The sequence below is a fragment of the Tupaia chinensis genome, unplaced genomic scaffold (genome assembly GCF_000334495.1).
Source record: "Tupaia chinensis unplaced genomic scaffold, TupChi_1.0 Scaffold000165_2, whole genome shotgun sequence".
NCBI classification, from domain to species: Eukaryota; Metazoa; Chordata; class Mammalia; order Scandentia; family Tupaiidae; genus Tupaia; species Tupaia belangeri.
Genome location: NW_006159640.1, coordinates 702,508 through 723,725, shown reverse-complemented (window position 1 = coordinate 723,725; position 21,218 = coordinate 702,508). Strand labels below are relative to the sequence as shown.

General features: G+C 41.7%; 1 protein-coding gene across 1 annotated transcript in view; it reads right to left on the bottom strand.

Moving 5' to 3' along the window:
• Positions 1–21,218, bottom strand: part of C8B (complement C8 beta chain) — a 43,160-nt gene that overhangs the window by 3,225 nt on the left and 18,717 nt on the right. Inside the window, exons 7-11 of the mRNA XM_006146098.2 lie at positions 18,170–18,410; positions 15,667–15,795; positions 13,879–14,042; positions 5,750–5,903; positions 4,247–4,321 (exon numbers count right to left, since the gene is read on the bottom strand). Coding sequence (XP_006146160.2) covers positions 4,247–4,321; positions 5,750–5,903; positions 13,879–14,042; positions 15,667–15,795; positions 18,170–18,410 — 763 coding nt within the window. The remainder of the gene's footprint in view (positions 1–4,246; positions 4,322–5,749; positions 5,904–13,878; positions 14,043–15,666; positions 15,796–18,169; positions 18,411–21,218) is intronic.

The window sequence follows — 21,218 nt, the reverse complement described above, 5'->3', positions numbered from 1 at the left end:
CGGCCCCCCTTCGGGGGGCCCGCGGCTCGGGGCTCATGCCCCGGCGTTCAGCTGCCTCCCCAGGGCCGACGTGTGGCCTTTGGAACAGCAAGCTGAAGCGAAAAACAAGGTCTGAGAACCTGCAACTTGAGAAGATGATGGATACCAGCCCTGCACTGCCTCAGGGAAGAACAGGAATACTCTACCACTCTTGAAGTGAAGGTACTTAATGAGACTAGGACAGTGTAGAATGGGGTAAGTGAAGAGAAGAGGATGGAGAGGGATAGCAGGTGAGCAGTGGAGAGACAGGACGTTAGTGAGAAACAGATGGGGCTTATTTACTGTTGATGATGACATGTATAGAATTCTCAACAGGATTGGTCTGAGAAGTGTTTCATGACGAGTAAAGTATTTTTAAAAAGCAAAACGAGAAACAGCAATTGACTGTTTTATAAAAATAATTAGAATAATAAAGACAATGATTGGGGAAAACAGAAAGGATATGGAATGTTGAAGTGGGGAGATTGATGTCTCTGTACTGACTGGCGTGCATGGCATTCCCTTTTGAGGAAACAATGTAACACACAGTGGAGTTGTATGTAATCCAATGTAATATGAAGAAGATATGATGATAAAAAATAAAAATAAAAAAAAATAAAATTAAATTAAAAAAAGATTACCACTGTGAAATCAGATTCTTTGGACCTGGAGCTGGATTCCTATACTTAATGTATGATATTGGGTATACTACTCAGCAAACTATTGAACCTCAGTTTCTTCATTTATGAGGTGGGAATATCAATAGTACCTACTTAATAGAGTTTTTATGAGAATTAAAAGATTTAATATGTGTAAAATGCAAGTCAAAAATGTGGTCTAAAACAAAGTAACCAAAGTCATTTTTATTTTATATTATGTCAGGTATCATTCTAAGTGCTTTATTTGCTGCATTACTAATGTAGCTCAGACAACTCTAGAAATTCAAAATACCACAAATAAATGGAAAAATATCCATGTTTATAGATTGGAAAAATCAGTATTGTTAAAATGTTCATACTATCCAAAGTGACCTAGAGATTCAATGCAAGCATTTGTGAAATCTGAAAAAGTTAATCAAGGCACCAATGACATTCTTCTCCAACATAAAAAATAAAAATCCTAAAGTTTATACATAACCACAGAAGTTCCTGAATAGCCAACACTTGAGCCAGTCTTTGGCTCAAGATTGAGCCAAAAGAGCAAAACTGAAGACATAAAACTATCTGACTTCAAAATATACTGCCGGGACCAGCAGTTAGCGTAATGGCTATGTCACTGGACTCCCATGTAGTTGACCACGGTTCAAGTCCCGGACCCAGTGGCTTAAACTCTTGCCGGGCATGTGTGCTTGCGTGCCCAAGATCCCGAGAGGAGAATGGAGGAGAATGTGTTGCAGCGTGGCCATCCCCCCTGGGGGGTGATTTCTCACTTTCTGTCTCTGTTTCTCTCTGTCTTTCTGGTGAGCACACATGCCCTATAGCAAAAATCTCTCAAAAAAAAAAATATATATATACACACACATATAAACCACAAAGCAACAAAAACCAAAACAGAATAGCACTGACATTAAAATAGACTAATAGACTAATGGAACAGAGTAGAAAGCCTTGAAACACATTCTTGGATTTACAGCTAATTGATTTTTTTTTTTTTTTTACCAAAGTGCCAAGAACATACAGTGAAGAAAGGACAGCCTCTGTAATACATGGTGCTGAGAAAACTGAATAACCACATGCAGAAGAATAAAACTAAACCACTATCTTAAACCAGTTACAAATATCAACTCGAAATCTATTAAAGATTTACACATAAGACCCCAAAATATAAAAATATCGGAAGAAAACATAGAGGAAATGGTTTTAGGATATTGGTCTGGAAAATAAATTTGTTGAGTAAGATCTCAAAGCAAGTGCAACAAAAACATACATCAAACCAAAGGGCTTCTACACAGCAAAGGAAACAACAGAGTGAAGAGACAAACTATGGAATGTGAGAAAATATTTACAAACTATGCATCTGACAAGGGGTTAGTATACAGAATATATAAGGGACTCAATAATCAACAGGAAAAAAAATTACTCAGCAAATACTTTGATTAAATATAGGGAAAATATGGGGCCAGCAGGAGTACAGAAGTTAAGGCAGCTGGATCCCGTATGGCCAACTGTGCTGTTTAAGTCCTGGACCCAGTGGCTTAAGAATCATGCTGGGCTCATGTGGGTGTGTGTGTTCCCCAAATCCCAAAAGGACTGAGAAATGGAAAAGGGATTGCAGTGTGACCATCCCCCTGGGGACTGAGTTCTCACATTCTCTCTCTCTCTTTCTCTCTCTTTATCTCTGACAAGCACCCATACCCTATAGCTACAAATGACCAATAGATAGAGAAAAAAAGTGTTCAATGTCATTAGTCATCAAGGAAATGCAAATCAAAACCACAATGAAGTATCATCTCACCCCATTAAGATTGTCTATTAATAAAAAGGCAAAAATAACAAATGCTGGTGAGATTATGGAGAAAAAGGAACTCTTAGGCATGATGGGTGGGAATGTGAGTTAGTACAACTATTATGAAAAACAGCCAAGAGTTCCTTCAAAAATCTAAAAATAGAATTACCCTGTAATCCAGCAATTCCACTACTAGGTATATATATATATATATAGTCAAAGGAAATAAAAGTTATTATGTTGAAGAGATGTCTGCACTTCCATGTTTATTGCAGCACTATTCACAATAGCCAAGATATGGAATGAATCCAAGTATCCATCAACAGATGAATGGATAATGAACATTCAGCGTATTTACACAACAGTATATATTTACACAAAATATATTTACATGATAGAATACTATTCAGCCATTTGAAAAAAAAAGGATAAAATCCTGTCCCTTGTGGCAATATGAATAGACCAGACCTAGAGACCATTTTAAGTGAAATAAGCCAGGTATGACAAGATAACTACATGGCCTCACTCATTTGTAGAATCTGAAAAAGTTGAAGTAAAATGGTGTTTACCAGAGGCTGAGGAGGGGAGGGAGGAGTGAGGTTGAAGAGATGTTGATCAACAGGCAGAAAGTTATAAACAGGAGGAACAAGTTCTAGTGTTCTATTGCACCGTAGGGTGACTATAGTTAACAATAATATATTGTTTATTTCAAATAGCCCCAAGAAAGGATTTTTATTTTCTCACCATGAAGAAATCATAAGTGTTTGATGATATGCTAATTATTCTAATATGATCATTATACATTTTAACAAGTACATGTACTGAAACGACCACACCATACTCCATAAAGATGCACAATTATATGCCAATTTTTAAATAGAACATTTTTAAAAAATAGTAACTAAAAGAATAAAGCATTTCCTCTAAAGAAAAAAAGGAAAAAAATAACCCCAGCTCAAAGGGGTAGTTTATATGATCATCTCTACTTTATAGATGCACAAAGAGGTCAAACACCTTGCTCAAGGTCACTGCTACTAAATGGTAGAGATGGAATTTGAACCTAAGCTGAGTCAGCACTCAGCAAAGCACCTAGTACATAGTACAGTGCCTAAAATGTTCATTGTTCCTTGAGGATGTGCCATTTCTATTTTTAAGGGTATCTCAAAATGTTACATGAAGGAATACAAGTGAGAAAGAAGTGGAAGGAGAACTCTTAAGATAACCAATTAATTATAGAATGTGAGGGACCTTAAGACAGTATAGTCTTCATTAATTTCACGTATCTCACTCAACAGCAACTGTGCTGGACCATGGAGACACAGAAGTGAATAAGATATGACCCCTACCCACTGATGCAGAGGAGATGAATATACACACAACCCAAAATACAATGTAGTAAGAGCTATAATACATATTAGCTCAAAGTCCTGAGGAGCCTGCAGGAGGAACAAATTCTACTGAGAGATTATAGAAACTGTTACAGAGAATGGAGCTTCTGTGATGGATTTTGACAGCTGAATAGGAGTTCACTAAGCAGAAAAAGAGGGTAAACTTTCAAGAATGATTCAAAAACATAGTTTGCAAATGCCATGCATTTGTAGTCCTATACCATGAAGCACTCAAATTATAAAAATAATGAGACACAAAATCAGGAGCCAAGACAAATCTCAAGTTTCAAAGTATCCAGGCCCCTACTCTAACACCCTTTCTCATTCTGTTCTTTTGATATTTTCTGCAGACTTCCTTAAAGTTCCCATTTCCCATCAACTCTCAGACTCCTTACTTTTCGTTTTCCGATGGGTAACCTCACAAGCTGGGCCTTTGAATCCAGCAGGACAGATGCAGTCACAGCGTGATTCTGAGAAGACAAGGCAAAGAGTGTGAATCTTACCATGTGGAGCAAAGAACTCCTGGAGCTCAGCCCTCCACATCACTGCATTTCCAGCAGGTTAAAACAGGGCTTATCTTTAGTAGAACAGTTTGTAATAAGCGACGTTCGTGCCAAGAATCCCTTTTCCTTTCTTGAGGGTCCTTTGCTCTTAGAGAGGTATTTATTGCCATCATGGGGAATTGTAAGAAGTTGCTGAGAAAATTCTTCATTAGCTGACATTTGACACATTACAAACTTTTAGGGCCAAAAGCTAAATCAAGGTCACTGAGACACTCATCCTTAATGCTCAACTTCACCACAAGGAATTGTTTAGACTCTGCTTGAATACCTCTAAGGACAGGGAGTAGGACACTCTGAGATGAGTTATCCCACCTTTGGCCAATTCTCATATTTCACAAGAGATTCCATAGGTTACTCTGTAATTTGTCATCATGGAGCTTCTCATCTGGATCACACAGAGCTCTTTACAGGATTGTCTTCCATAGGTCAGGCCCTATGAGCATCAGTCTCCGGCTCTATATTCTCCCTCTAAGACCCAGGTGGGTCCCAACTTCTTGGTCCAAATTTCACACAAGGCAAGGAGGACTTCACCAACCTTGAGGTGATGAGCTCATCCCACTTCCTGTAGAATTGACCCTTACATAGGAGCCTTTGTATCAATTGCAGGACTCCTGGCCATAAGCACTCACTGTGTCTGCTTTGTTTATTATATCCCTCCTGTCTGAGAAAACTAGAAACAGATCCCTCAATCCTAGTCTGGCAATGGAATTTTTCTCCCTAAGAATATGTCTTTCTGTGTCCCCTAAGCTGAGCTTGCTCCATCCACTTGGGCCTTGCAATGACTCCAACTGCCTCTCTGGGCTGGGTCCTGCTGTAACAGGTTGCTCCTGCTTCCCTGTATTGGGTGCTAGACTCTTTCTCAGAGTCTTGGTAGCCATACAACAGGAATATAAATTCTCAGGTTTCTGCTTCTCCTGGTTTGTTCTGTCTAGTGCAGTGACCCCAGACATAACTCTCAAAGTTGGTAATCAAATTCAAATGACCCGCCCTTGCTGTCACCCTCCCAAATCTTTTCATCATGTAGTGGTCAGAATATACACAAGGGTTTCTCCTGCTTAGCCCAGTCTCCCCCTGATCAAGAGAGGGTCCCTGTGTCTATCCACTCTCTGCTGCAGACCACACAGTCTCAGTCTGCTCTTGTCTTTAGTTTAATGCTGCTGTTTCCCTGTGATCCTTGGGGCTGGAACTTACACATCCCAACAGCCAGAGGAGTATGTCCTAGCTGCCTGCAACCCAAATTCTTGGGAAATAGAGGCCAGCAAACAGCAGGCCCTCAAGCTACTCTCCTCCAGATGATGGCTCCCACAATGGACACCAGCTGCCTGGAAGTGGTACCTTTCAAAACAGGCACTCCATTCCCTTGGCAGGGAGCACAGTGGCAGGAGCTGGTTTCCTTCTGGAACTCCTCCAGGGCCCGCTTCATGTTCTCCTTCACTGTGCTGGAATACGCAAAGTCTGTGGCTGTCACCAGTTCATACAGAGGCTCCACCTGAGAAAGGACAAAAGCATTGTTCTCGAGAGAAAATATACAAGGCAAAGCATAAATCCAGACTACACGGGAATGGGTCAGGGGTCAGAGCTTGGAGACGATGTGTAGATTCAGGTTGACTGAATGGATGCCCCATCCTCTCTCCAACTTCCACCACTCATATACACAAATTAGCTCATTCAAGTACAGTCAACAAATATTTACTGAACATACACTAGTTTTAGGCATTAAGCATAAATATTGAGGAAGATATTGGGTCGTTAGGAAAGTCATGACACATTTTTTTTGCATAGAAAAATACAGCATGACTTTTCTGGCAACCCAATAAAATACCTTTGAAGGATCAGAATCTAGAGATAGAGACACATCCACCAGTAGAAGACTCTGGGTGATTACAGGCAACAGTGGAAACTTGTAAAGAAGAGCCAGTGAGATGTCGAAAGGAGTGTATGGGTGGGTAGAGGAGGTATTCTTTTCAACAAGTTTTTGGGAGTGCCCCAACATCACTCCCCCACCTCAAAATTGTTCGCATCAGGCAAGACCCACCATCATAAAGCCTTACTGGAGTTCAAAAACTTAGGGTTCATCCTTTTCCATGAAACACTCAGGATACCATCAGCATTATTCAAGGGATATGAATTCTATGCTTTTGATTGCTCCTTTATGATCATTAATTTTTTTTCATGTGAAGTCTTTCTTCTCTGATTTGATTGTAAGCACCTGGAGATCAGGGCTATGTAGGACTCAGCTCTGGGCTCTGGCCCCCAGTGTAGTGAGTAAAGTGAATGATGGATGGAGGTGAGGTGGAAGGCCTCATTAGGGCAACAGAGGAGAAGGAATAGCTGTCTGAAACAGCAGCAGAAAAAGCAGGTGCTGGTCACTCAGTAGTCTTGGCCATAAGGCAGAGATGGATGGTGTTTGCGTGTCAGAAAAAAAAAAAAGAAGCATGGTCCAAAGAGGTAGTTAAACATGTTCAGCTCCTCTTGGCTCAAGTTTCAGCTCCAGGGCCAGGTTCCTCTCCAGATTTTGTCTGTGTTCCCGCCCTAATCCAGCCCTGGAGAGTTTAGGGTTTGTCTAAATGCAGGCAATCATGCCTAATAGAAGCCTCCAGTGGGAAGAAAATTGCTTCCATTTCTTAATGCATCTGATGCTGACCTTCGCTCCAGTGGGCCAAGCAAGGCCCCTTGGTGGTCTCATTGTCTTGTTTCTGTGGTCAATGAATTGATCCAGAGGCTGTTTGCAGAATCCTCTAACTTGCTGGCCACACATGGGGAGGGAGTTGGGACAGAAGAAAGGGGGAGCTTGCTTCACACCAATAAAGAGTACCTCCAACAACCTGCTTTTGCTCTGGAGCACCTTGAAAGGCTGCTTTTCTCACCCAGACATTTTCCTACCAGCACCGAGATTTGTTCTGGGATGCATAACAAGTCAATAGCTGGAATAAACCCAAGACATACACTGTGTTCCAGGAGCTGTCTGAAGCCTTAGAATATGAGCCCATTTCATGCTCACAAGGTAGCAGTTGTTAGCCCTGTTTTCAGATGAGCTTAGGTAACTTGATTGAGCTCATGCAGGTCATAAAATCACGTTGCCAAGATTCTAATCCAAAGCTGTGTTTTCATGATTATTGATAAAGGTGGATTGACAATTCCCACTTTCTTTCCACTTGTATCCCAGGGTTCTCCAGATTTCTCAGACTGGTTTGCCTTGGGATTTCACAACCACTCCTCAGGACACTACAGCTCTGTTTTTAACTCCATATGGTGCATTTCTCTTTTCTTTGGTTTACTATTCTTTCTTCCTCCCTCTTTCTTTTTCTCTTTTTTTTTCCTCCATCTTTCTCCCTGCTGCCCTTTTCACTCACATTTGATCCTTAGCACATCTGATCTTGTGAAAAATTCATCTTATTCTAGTAAAAGGTGGTAGGCACTGACTATTAAATGTCATGCAATTCTCTATAGCACTCTCCAGAGCAGACCCTGATATTCCTTCTTTTCTTTCTTCTTTCTTTCTTGTGAGACAAAGGGATAGAGAGAGGAGAAAAGGGAGACAGAGATGGTATTTTTGACAGGGTCTTTCTGTGTCTTGATCCCCCTGCCTCAGCCTCCCAATTAGCTATGATTACAGGCCCTCCCAATTGTGCCTGGTGTGTTCTAACTGGCTGACGGCCTGAACCTGGGCCTCCTGTGCAGTTTTCAGCCTCCTGATTGGGTGGTGCTATCTATATGCCCCTACCATTGAGATATCTGATACTCTTATTGATAAAAAACAACTGTTAGCACAGCTAGCATTTGTTATGTGCTGAACTAAGTACTTGATGTTTATTGTCTATGTATAATTATATATAATCTTCACAATAATCTTACGAGTTAGGTATTCTGCTTTTCCCCATTGCACAGGTTAAAAAGCTGAAGCATTGAAAATAAAACAGATTGACAAGTCACACAACCAGCAAATGGTTCAAAAGGACTTTAAAAACTGTTTTCTTTTAGTATTTTACGTTTTTTCTTTTTTGCTATGGGGCACATGCACTCAGAGGAGACACAGAGAGACAGAGAGACAGAAGCGAGAAATATCCCCCTAGGGGAGATGGCCATGTCACAATCCCTCCTCCTCCATTCTCTCAGGATTCTGGGCATGCACACACACACACTTGGTGTGAGTGTTAAGTTTCCAGGTCTGGGATTTGAATTGCGGTCAGCCAGGTGGGAGTCCAGTACCTTAACCACTCCACCACCTGCTGGCCCCAGAAATTTTATTTTTGTTGGATAGGTAGATGGAAAAATTATTTAAACCAAATCAGTGGTAGATTTTTTTGTAACATTGTAATATGTGCTTCCTACACAGCTCAATATTCTTTGATAAAATGGCTTTTCATGGGGATCAGCAGATGAAGTGATGGTTACGTCACTGGACTCCCAATTAGTCGACCATGGTTCTAGTCCTGGATCTGGTGGCTTAAAACTCATGCCAAGTGTATGTGCGTGCATGCCCAAAATCTTGAGAGGAGAAGGCATTGGCTCGTGCCCACCCCCGGGGGGCGGTCGCTTTCTCAGTTTCTATTTCTCGGTGTCTCTCTGACTTTATGGCAAGTACATGCACCTTATAGCAAAAATCTCTCTTAAAAAAAAAAGTTATTCATGGCTTCAGAGAGTATCCTACTGTATGGGTGAACTATAATGATTGAATTCTTCTGTTGCTGAGCTTTTAGAATATTTCCCTCTCTTTTTTCCCTTTGGCTACTACAATAACAAGTGTATAAAACATGTCTTTATACATTACAACTTTACCAAATTTTGAAAATATTTCTTTAGTAGCGTCTTAGATTTGGTGTGATTGGATTAAAAGCTATAAATCTTTCTAATGGTTTGGGTATTCCTGCTTAATTTTTTTCCCTAGTGTTGTACCAAATTATATTCTGATCCCATTTTATAAAAGCATTCATCTCATTACTCTCAGTGTCACTGCATACTGTAGGTTTTCATCATGGTCAATTTGATAGGTAAAAATTAACACCATGTTGTTACTTCTATTTCTACTTTTTATTAGAAAGGTTAACATTTTTGCTTATTTATTAGCCATCTGAAGGGTAACCATTTCCTTTGAGATTTTTTTTTAAGTATATCGTTCCTCATATATTAAGGATTTTATGATGAAATGATTTTTTGGTGTGTTATTTGCCATTTTATTATATTCATGGTTTCCTTATTTGAAATTCAGAATTTATTTTGAGGGAAAGATCTCTCAGTGTAAATCCAGGCAGGCAAGTGCTACTGCACATCTAAATTTTATATTGTCTTGGGTCAATTGGTGGCATGGTGGTTAAGGTGGCCAGAACCCATGTGACCAACTATGTGGTTCAAGTCTCAGACTCAATGGCTTGAGAAACATGCTGGGTACATGTGTGTGCTGGCCCCAAATCCCCAAAAGACTGAGAAATGGAGAAGGGATTGCAGTGTGGCCATCCCCTATGGTGGGTGCTTTCTCATTTTCCCTTTGTCTTTCTGTCTCTTTCTGGTGAGGGCACGTGCACTCTAGTAAATTAAAACAACAATAACAAAGACCTTCTCTTGGTCAGAGTAATTTGCATTTATTTATGTATTTATGTATTTATGTATTTATTTATTTATTTTTGGAGAGGTTTTGTTTTTGTTTTTGTTTTTGTTTTGCCTCCAGGGGTGTTTACTCACCAGAAAGACAGAGAATGAGAAATCACTCCAGGGGGATGGCCATGCCACAATCCCTTCTCCTCCATTCTCCTCTCAGGATCTTGGGCACACACACATGCACCTGGTGTGAGTTTAAACCACTGGGTCCGGGACTCAACTACTTGGGAGTCCAGCAACATAGCCATTATGCCAACTGCTGGTCCCACCAGAGTAATTTGCTTTTAGAAAAGTGCCATGGTCATTATTACTACATAACTAGCATTTTAGCTTCTTTTCCTTCTGGGCATATGGTAGGGCTACAATTACTGTCTTCCTTAAAGGCAGGTTTGCAACATGACCTTGTTTTGACCAGTGAAAAGAGAGCAGAAGTACATGTCAACTTCCAGGTTGAAGCTCTCAGGGCAAAGTTAGGGGACATGCCCCACTAGCTTAATCACTATCACAGCCATCTTGGGAACACATGATGAGATAAAGCCCCATTATCTGGCTCCCTGAGTGACTACTTCTAGCAAAACCTTCTGATCAACACAGTTCGGACATGTGATATGACTGTGAAATCACTCTTGCTTTTCTGATTTTTTTTGTGATTTGAGGGTTATTTCTCTATAACATGGCTTAGGCTATCCTGGTCTCTGTGAACACTTTTCACTACTGTAATATTCCCCTTATACCCTGGGCAATGCCAATAATCCATACAAAGGCTTCTCCATCATCCGGATTCCAGCCTGCAACCAAGCTATCCTGACTAGTATTGGAATGTTCACGAATGCCAGACTTCATCACTAGGATTTCCAGTTAAACACAGGGTATCCATTTACATTTGAATGTCAGATAAACAAATAATATTTTAGTATAAGTATGCCCCATACAATATTGAAGAAATGTTTATACTAAAAGATTATTTATTTATCTGAAACTTAAGTTTAACTAAATATCCTGTATTTATTTTTTTTCCCTTTGGGTTTATTTATTTCATGAGAAAGAAAGAGACAGAGACAAGCACCCACAGAGTCCCATGCCTCAATTACCTTTACTCCCACCCACTCCTCCTACTCAACCAACATCATGGGCACTTGCTCCCAGGATTTGACCTGGGAACCCAACCCACAATCTTCCATATGATCCAGCATCGTTTGAGTGGCCTATCGCTATGCCACTGAGCTGACTCCCCCTAATTCATCGGCTAAATTTGGCAACACTTTTTGTGATCCTTTAATGTCTCAACATGTCTTTGAAACTCTTTGCTCATTAATGGCCATTTCTCTGGACCACAAGCTTTTCCTCAGCGTTCTCTCTCCATTGTCTTTAGGCATTTCAGGGTGCAAAGAATTCTAAGGCCAGTTGGACTATTCCTGTCAGAGATATTTGTGCCAAAAAGGAAAACATTTCACCAGGATGCATTTCAGGATGGCTTTGTTTTAAAGCCTTTGCCCAGTCTTCAATAAGCTGTTCATTTTGCATTCTCCATTCAGGGTCCTTTCTCTTATAATGTGCTTTATTTATGTCTTCACATTTAATCTTGTCTCTTTCTCAGAAAAAAATCTCTGTGTTTTAGGTTTCTACTTCTGTACTCTCTGTCCATCATATTTCTTTTCCATCATTGTTTTAATCATTTTGTCTTTTGCTTCCTTGTCTTAAGAACGTTTTTATAGCACCTTCCACATCACTGACTCAATTTTCTGCAGTGTCAGTTCTGTTCTTTATAGTTTCCGATGTGGATTTTAATTCTGCTACTGTGCTTTTGGTTTCTTATACTCAGCCACTTCCTTTTTCACCTGATTAGTGTCTAACCATCTCAGCTTCTATTTTTTATTTCACAAATTCCTCATTTTCTTGAATTTTCGTATAATCACAAAGCAAACATATTTTAAAACATATGTCTGTCTCCGTATTTTTAAAAGATATGTTCATTTTCTGCATGCGGAATGTAATTTCAATCTTTTGTGCTCAAAAATTGCTTTATATGTCCATTGCTGTCTCTTTCTCTTCTTTGAACAAAAACTCACCTTTCTGTGCCTAAAGTTTACCAGTTAATAGTTCTTTTGTCGTCTCCTTCCCTGCCTACCTGGCTTCTATGGAATCATGCTTTGGAACCTGCTCTGGAGGACTGATTTATGCATTTACACCTTGGACAACAATGTGTCTAGGATTTGCTTGTCTGTGGGAGATGCTGTCCTGCAAGGCAGCCATTGCTCTAGCTACCTGGTAAGCTGCCCTGCACAGGAGGATTATCTCAAGATGATGTGAAGCCATCAACAATTTTGTCTTGCCGAGAAGAGTACATGAAGGAATGAGACACCTTCATGCATATGTTTCCAATGATGGGAGGGAGGGGCAGAGGTGCACACGTGCTTACAGCACTCCTGCTCCAGCACTCCTGCAACACTCCTGTAAATACCTCTGAATCTCTAACATGCCTGTCACATTCTCTGCCTCCAGGAAGGCGCTTTCTACCTATCTGAGTAACCAGAGCATTCCCTTGGTTCTCAATTTCAATTTAAAAGAAATGGCGGAAAAAAGAAACAAAAATAATTAAAAGGTAAGATATCTCAGCAAAAATTAAAGACTAAGGATCTCTTTTCTCTTGAACTCTCTATTCTGTCCCATGCCTATCTGTGGTGCCAACTAAGGTTACCCTGGTGTTAGTCAAGTCCATGCTTTTCTAGAGTTGCCTACAAACCGCAGTTGAGTTTATCCTTCCAATAGCCAGCAAGCATCACTACTGTGTAAGTGTAGAGGACAGGAATTGAATGGCAGCCCTTCTTATTCTGCAGAAGCCATGCATTTTACACACAAATAAAGATACTGTAGAAAACTGCCAGGCTTGAGGACTACATATTCTCTGTCACGGCCCCAGTCCCTCCACCTCTCTCCTTGACTCCAGGGGGTGGACAATTGGCCCATCAATGACTGGCATGAAGAGGCTGGTATGCGACATGCTGTGGGCATCGTGCAGAAGTCCCCACAGGCAAGGACCTATGATTGCTGATGTGCATGACAGTCCTGTTCCAACACATGTCTTTTTAGCTTAAGGTTGTGAAACTTCTCTTGTTAGGGTGACAGGTGGTTGGGATTATTATTTTTTTACTCACCAAACCCACAGGAAAATCTAGAGAGGAAGGAAGAATTCAAAGTCTCTTGTCTGGACCTAATAGAGACTTGAGCAGCCACAAATGGATACAACCTCTTTGACCCTTGATTTTTATCGGTCACAAAATAGAAATAGACCTCATTTGCGGACTGTTGTGAGGATGAGACAAAATAACATTCTGGAAGCTCCTGGCAGAGTGTCATGAATATAGTAGTTGTCAAAAGTCTTAATTATTATCATGATGTCTTATCTTGTCCTAAGCTTATTATGCATGTATCTTTCTGTTCATCCTAGATGGTATTTTTTTATCCTTGCATTTTCTCCTTTTCTTCCAGTACTCACCTTCTTATAACACAGCAGGAACTTAGCAACTATTTATTGGTTCAATGCATGAATCTTCCAGTGAACAAATAACTGAATGAGTGATTCTCTGGTGAAGTGCAAAGAGTATTAATTTAAGACGATTAGAATTAGAAGCGGCCTGTTAATTTCCTTTAGCAACTTGAGGCCCAAAGGAGAGGGAGTCAGGGATCTCTAATAGAGTGTTGTAATCAGTTATAATCTATTCATTCCAGTTATATTTCCCATCATAATATACATGCCTCAAGATTAGGGCTGAGGCTTATTGATCTCTGCATTCCATACCTGGTGCTCAGGAAACCCTTTGAAGATGTTTCTCAATAGAAGAGAGGATGGGTAGAGCAACTGCATGTACCTTAACTTTGACAATTGCCGGGTTGTACTGCACTGCGTCTCCCCACTCCTGCATCAGGTCTGCAGTGGGCAACTCCTTGTATGCCAGGGTAGTGATATGCTCACTCGCCCCTCCTCGTACAAGGACCACCAAGTCTTCCACCATGGTGTTCCTCTTGCGTCTGTCTGGAATGGATACAGACAGCTGGCATGTCAACAGAGAATCAACTTATACACCTCGGGATTTACTGCAACCAACCAGCAGTTTGGTTACCACAATATTCACTAAGTTTGCCTGGAAGACATGGGTGGACAAGACGCATCCTTGCCTACAGAGAGTTCATGGTGCATAGGGCAAAAGGGAAGCTCGCCCCATCATTTAACACAAGTTGGGGGCAAGATAAGAAAGGACTATCTATCTTGAGCATTTATAAATGCCAGTCACTGAGTGAGTCTGCAGAAGAAAGACAAAGGATAGATAGAAAGGAAGAAATGCAGGTAGGTAGGGAGATGGAGAGATGAAGGTAGGCAGAGAGATGGGTAGGTAGGTAGATAATAGAAGGCAGATAATCACTAGCTAGGTACTGACTTGGATAGGGGATACTTTACAAATCTTCTTTTAAAGAACACCGTATTTTATGCACATTTCCCTATGTCTGAAGCATCTTTCAACCCAACCCACCAAAATGAATAGTATCAAGTCAGTCACGAGAATAGGAGGTCATTATAGACTAGAGGTTCATTTTTGTTGTTATTTTGGTTTGTTTCAGCTGTGGAATTCTTTCTTCGCATGAAATCCTGGGTATAAGCTTAGTACGTGAGCAGATAAAGGCAGAACTACTAGGGGTGGAAAGGGGTGAGGGCTTGGGGTGCTGCTGCTCAGCCTCTGTCTTACTCCACTTGCTGTGCTGATTCTTAACCCCCTGTATTGCTACCAAGTTTCCTGCCCCAGAGACCTAGCTGTACACTCTGCTCCAAGACCCATCATGGGTCTGGTCTTTCCTGCCATTTGGACTCTCATAAATTGTAGCTTTGCCTGCTCATCTAGTCTGCATATAACCCACTACCTCAGGTAAGCACTAGCCTCCTCCACTTGCCTTCCACAGAGCCTCCTACCTCCAACCAGGCCATCTCTCAGCTCCAGAGTGGAGTTACATGGTTAGGTCATTGGCTTTTCCCCTGCTCAAAATCCGACCTCCATTTTTTACTCCTCAAGTTGCATTTCACTTATTTCCTGAGAAGTCAGCTCTGGGGCTCCAGACAGGACTTGCCTTTGCTATTTTATTTTATTTTATCCTAATTTTATCTATGATGGGGTCTTGCCATGTCATGGGCCTCCTGCCTCAGCTGCTAGCTGAGGTTTACCACCATGCCCAACTCCTTTTAGATAGGTTTACCCTATGTTGCCCACATCAGCCTTCAGGTTGCAATCATACCTCAGGCTCCTGAGTCACTGGGATTACGGACACAAGCCACTGCACCTGGCTTCTAGGTTGGACCAGGAATCAAACCAAGACCTCCCAGGTGGTTCTAGCCTGCTGGGCACAGTCCTATGTGTGCCACAATGGTGGCTGCCATTGCTACTTCAATTGTTGGCGACCTTACGGGGACACTACTTGGACAGGAATTCAGTCTTACTCATTTTTGCATATTCAGTGTGTGTGTAAGCTTAGAATTTTTTTGGATAAATTATTGCTATAAGTAAAATACTCTGGAATATTCAGTTATTCAACTAAAGAAAGACTGGAACTGAGGAACACTAGGGAGAGAAAGATTAGGAGCAGATAAGTAACATGCCCCTGCCACTCACCATTGATTTCTTTCAGAATACCCTCGCATTGGCTCGCCGACACACCTAGCTTGGCATAGACCACTTTGATGGCAGCCCCAATGTTAAAACCAGCTTGGGCACAGGCATGGATGTTGCTAAGAGAATAATCTGAAGAAAACAAGACAAGAGGTTCATGAGCTAAAAGGCAATTCACTCCATCCTCTTTCCTATGGTCAATTCTAGAGGCCTAATTTTTCCTGGTTCTCCATTGGGTTCAAATGAATGGGTCACCAGCCTCATGACAGCAAATGCAGGCCAATATTGGAACCAGGGCAGAGACCTTACAGAGATCACACTCAAGTTCTTCTTTCAGACTCCTAGCAGGACTCAGAGGTTTTTTGCTAAAGGGGAAAAGTGCTCAGAGTCATTTTCTAAACATTGGGTTCCTTGTCAAGTTTCTAGGGATAGATCCAGTGAAGACTGCAACTACTGTCATCAGCTTGCCTTCCCGTGACCCACACTTTCTCCACTTCTGATGAAGTAGAAAACACTCATTAGGTACTTGAGCTAATGCCTGTAAAAAGTCCGATGCAGTATCTGGCAAAGAAGAGGGGCCAATTGCTGTATTTCTCTTACATTTTTGGACTGCTTCCCATTTGTCTCCTCCCTAATCCTCTCTGAAGCATGCTCCTTGCTTGGTCTTGCTAAAATCTCAGCTATAACTTGCAAGCACTTTCTGTAGCGCTTTGAGGCCAGTTCAAGGAGAGGAGAACCGCATTGACTACGAGGGTTGTCTAGTAATGTCGCTGCAGACAGGTTTTTTCCAAAGCATATTCCTTAAAACATGAATCTCACGAGATATTAGCAGGTGTTCCAAGGAAGAAAAGCTTCTATGGGCAAGTAAGTGTGACAAATGTTGTATCAAAAGAGATGGAGAGGTTATTTAATTGCAGTATGCTCATGGCACTTCAAGAGAGTGAACCATGATGCCTTTTTTTCTGACTTGTGGGATCACAGAGCCCTTTTGTAGGAAGCAGTTTAAGGAACTACAAAAAGCACTTTGAAGCCACTTTTATGTAGGAAGGTACTTCTGATGTTGGCAAGACTGAGGCCGCACTGACATACATTCACCTTCTATTCCACATGTCCTTTTGCTAGTACACTGGACTTGTAACTAAGCTCGGGCTCTGCCACTGTAATCAGTATGACCTAGAGCAGTCCACACAACCCATCAAGTGCCATGTTGTTGGAAAGAATAATGGATTTTAAAACAGGACTCACACTCCAGATTGTACCTGGGCTATCTGTATGGAGGATGAATTACAGGAAAGCAGCGGAGATGGAATAGTTTGGAGATCATGGCTATGATCTGAGAGTATGGCTGTCACTTAATATCACCTCAAAACTTGCTAGCAATGCAGACTCTTGGGTCTCGCACCAAACCTACACAGAGTTTACCACCTTCAAGATTTGTACACGATTCACATTTAATTTTCAATGTGAAGCACTAGCTAGAGGGTGAATCTACTGTGATAATAGTAAACATAGAAAATATAATTTTGAGGTAGATCCGATGGGACTTGCTAATAGATTGGAAGGAAAAAAAAGTATCAAGGCTGACTCCTGGGTTTTTGACTTGAGACACTGACTGGATGGTGAAGCCATTTCTGAGATATGGATGACAATGCATAAAACAAATCTGCAAAAGAAAATAAAAATTCTCTTTGGAGGTATGTGAAGTTTGTGTTGATTGGTAGAGATTCAAATGTAGATATCAAAGAGGCATTTCAGCATACACCATTGGAAACAGGGAAGAGATCGAGGATGTATAATATAAATTAGGAGTTACCTGCATGCTGAAGGCATTTAAAACCTTGAGACTGAATATAACTGTCTAGAGACAGGTGCTGTAGAAAAGAGAAGGGCAGGACAAAAGGCTAGGCTGGGAAGGACTGATATTTATAAGCCAGAAGGAGGAAGAGGAGGAGGAGGAAGAGGAGGAGGAATCTGTAAATGAGACTGTGAAGGTGTAGTCAGATAGAAACAATTAGGTTGTCAGAAAAGTCTTGATGTGTGGTTTTTTTTTTTTATGGAAAATGCATCATGTCTTTCCCGACAACCCAATAGAAGCACAGAGCTGGCTCCATGGCCTGGTGGTTAAGGCAGCTGGATCCCACAACTGCATGGTCCGAGTTCCAGATCTGGTAGCTTGAGAAATATACCAGGTGTGTGTGTTTATTCTCAAAATCCTGAAAGGAGGGAGAAATGAAGGAGAGGAATTTTGGCGTGGCCATTTCTCGTGGGAGGGTTTGGGAGGGGGTGGGTGTGTTTTCTTCTCTCCCTCCTTCTCTCTTTCTCTCTCTGGTGAGATTATGAGCCAACTAGCCAAATAAGTAAATAAAAAAGAATGGGGAAAAAAACAAACAAACAAAAAAATCAGAAGCACAGCTTAAGACTCTTTGACACCAAACTTAAGCTTCTCCCCACCAACGCATTGTGCACATGTGTCATGTCAGAAAAGCAGTGGTTCCTTGGGAAGTACCTGCATTCTCCATGGCCTCCTTGTTTATAACGAGCGTGTATTCATAGATGCCCCCAAGCACAGCCTCTGTGATGTAGTGAGTCCCAAAATCGCGGAAGAGATCTCTGTACTCCCCATAGCCGTACTCCAGGGGCAGCCGCTTGACTCTCTGAAAGAACTCGTAATGCAGCATGAGGTTCCTGGATTTCAGCTTGTAACGTGCTACTTCAAGGTCAGAGCGTGCATGCAGAAATACACTTTTCTAAATGAAATACCAACATGGGAAAACCAGACCTTTAAAATTAGGACTCTGGAACAAGAAGATGAACTTTCCAAATACCATCTGAAGTTCGTGGCCCGGGTCATCACTCTTACGATTCCTCTAGGATACTTATGGTAAGATGGCCTCTTTGACAAGCTTTCAATTCTCATCAACATTCTTATATCCTTTGCAACTGGGAAGAGCTTGCTCTGAATTTCCCTCCTTCCTGTGGCGAATAAGGACTGGGAAGGGTAACCAGAAAAAGATGAGGCAAGGAGCAGGTGGAACTCATAAGGCTGCTCTGACGAAATACAGGGTTTGCTAACTCTAAAGGCAACCTCTTCCCTTATGCCTTTAAACTCTGTGAAGAAAAGCCACCCAAAAAAGAGTGAAAGTGGTGCTTTAGGAAGGCTGAGCAGTGTGTGGCAGGAGCCAGCAGACTGCAGCCTACACACCACATCCAGTGCCTGGTTTTGTAAATAAAGTCCTATTGGTACACAGCCATGTCCACAGCTGCTATCACCTTAGAATGGCAGCGTTAAGTGATTACAACAGAAACCCTGTGATCCCACGAAGCCCAAAATATATAATAGCCTTCAGTGTATGAGATAGACTGAAAGTCAGTAATGCCAGATGAGGTATAAACATGTAAGAGGCAACCTGAGGTTGGAAGTAGCCATAGGAATAGGACAGCGTGGAAATGTCTGTGTGGCACATTATGCCCCCATCCTGAAACCTCAGCTCTAAGAAGCCAGGAGCCATGCCAGCTCTGCTTATGTCTATTTCTGGCTCTGCTCACCCCATTCTATTGTGTCGTTGGGAGGTCATGATGTGTTTTTGCATAGAAAAATATACTATGACTTTCCTGATGACCTAATATTAATAGTTCTGCCCCAGTGCCTCATGACTCTTCTCCTGTATCCTTCCTACCTAGGCAATCATGAATCCTCAATTCAATATTTTTCCAGATGTTTTAGGCTGCATCTTGTCTTGCATGGGTTATCATAAAAGCTTCTCTACTGTTTGTCACTTTTTTGTTTCTCTAATGTGCCTTCCAAGACCCCATGAGGGTCACCATCTTAAAACTCTAATAATATTAGGAAAATGCTCCTCTTAGTGTAAAACAAAACCCTTCATTGCTCACTACTGCCTTCAGAATAAGACCGATTCTCAGATCAGCCCCCTGACCTAGTGATTAAGGGAGCCTGATCCCATATGACTGACCTTGCAGTGGCACTGGCTACTTGAAAAATCTGCCAGGCATACCGGGCGCATGTGCTTGTTTGTCCAGTTCCCAGCAGGATGGAGAGATGGGGGAGAAGGGCCCGTGGTGTGACTGCACGGCATTGAAGGGTACTTTCCGTTTCCCTCCCTCTCTATCTCTGTCTTTTCAGAGAACTCGCCTGCCTTCTGGCAAATTAAATAAATAAATAATTTCTTGAACTCGACTATATGCCCTTTACAATCTGCCTCCCAATGTGCCCTCTGGTTCCAAGCTCCACAAGCTGACATTTTGCTCTCTATCCTTTATGCCTTTCTACCAACCAATGTATCAGCATTCACGCAACTTGGCACTGCTCTTAAAAGCTGCCATTATCTTTCATGATGTCATTTTGCACATGCTCGTCTTTCACCCTGAAATGTTCTTCCCTCCCTTTTCCTCCCTGGCACATACCTCCTTACTTTTTAAATCCCCACTTAGTCATTGTCTCCTATTTGATATCAATCCTGAATATCTTAGACTACTCCCTTTTTAGGGTCACATTTTTTCTTTATAGCACATCCCTGCTGTATTACCACTGATATAAAAAGTTGAGAATGATTTATCTCCTTTCATATTTACTTCTCCTACTAGACTGGCTATGAAGGCCTTTTAGTCCTGCGGCTCTGGTGGAATGCCTAGCACCCTGTAGCTGGCCATTTGAATCAGGGTGGTGGGGAAAGGGGAGGAAGGGAGAGAAGGAGAAAGGGTGAAAATAAAGAGAGGGTGCCCTTTGTTTTCTTTCCTAAGGAACTGATCTTATCCTTCATCATCACTTCCGTTTCATCAAGAACACCTACTAAGTGTCATTCTGAATCTACAGATGAAAGAAGCAGCCTCTGTCCTCAGGAACTCACACTTAGAAGATGAGGAAGGATAAAGAAAGACGATTACAGTCTAATTCATGTTTCCCACCAGTTTCCGCTGATTAATATTTGCACCAGAGAAATTCTGAGTCTCTCACCTTCTTTTCTCTATGACTTGCTATAGATTTTCAGTCTTGTTCTCTCCCCTAGCCCCCTCTGATTAAGTTTCCATCACATCATACCCAGGTTGAGCCTTTCTCAGTGACTAGAGAATGAGACACCTTCCTCACCCTGGAATTCATGCTTCCTCAAATCTGCTTGTCACCTGCTTCTCCAACACTGTACCCCATGGCTCCCTACTCTAATGAGTACTCTCTTACTTTCACTAAATCACAACTTTGATCTTTACCTCTGGAAAATAGGGAGCTATGGTGTGATTGGATTAGTATCATAGAAACATATCTCTGGCAGCAGCGAGCTGTGAGACAGGAGACCATGGAGGAGAGGAGAGCAAAAGATGAAAGGCCTGGATGGATGGAGACATAATGAGGATTAGAATGAAGAAGTTCTGGGGCCAGCCGGTGGCATAATGGGTAAGGGCATTGGACTCTCACATGGTTGACCACCATTTGAGTCCTGGACCCGGAGGCTTGGTTTCTCGCTTTCTCATTTTATCTCTCTCTCTGTCCCTTTCTGGTCAAAATTGAAAGAAGGAGAGAGAGAGAGAGAGAGAGAGAGAGA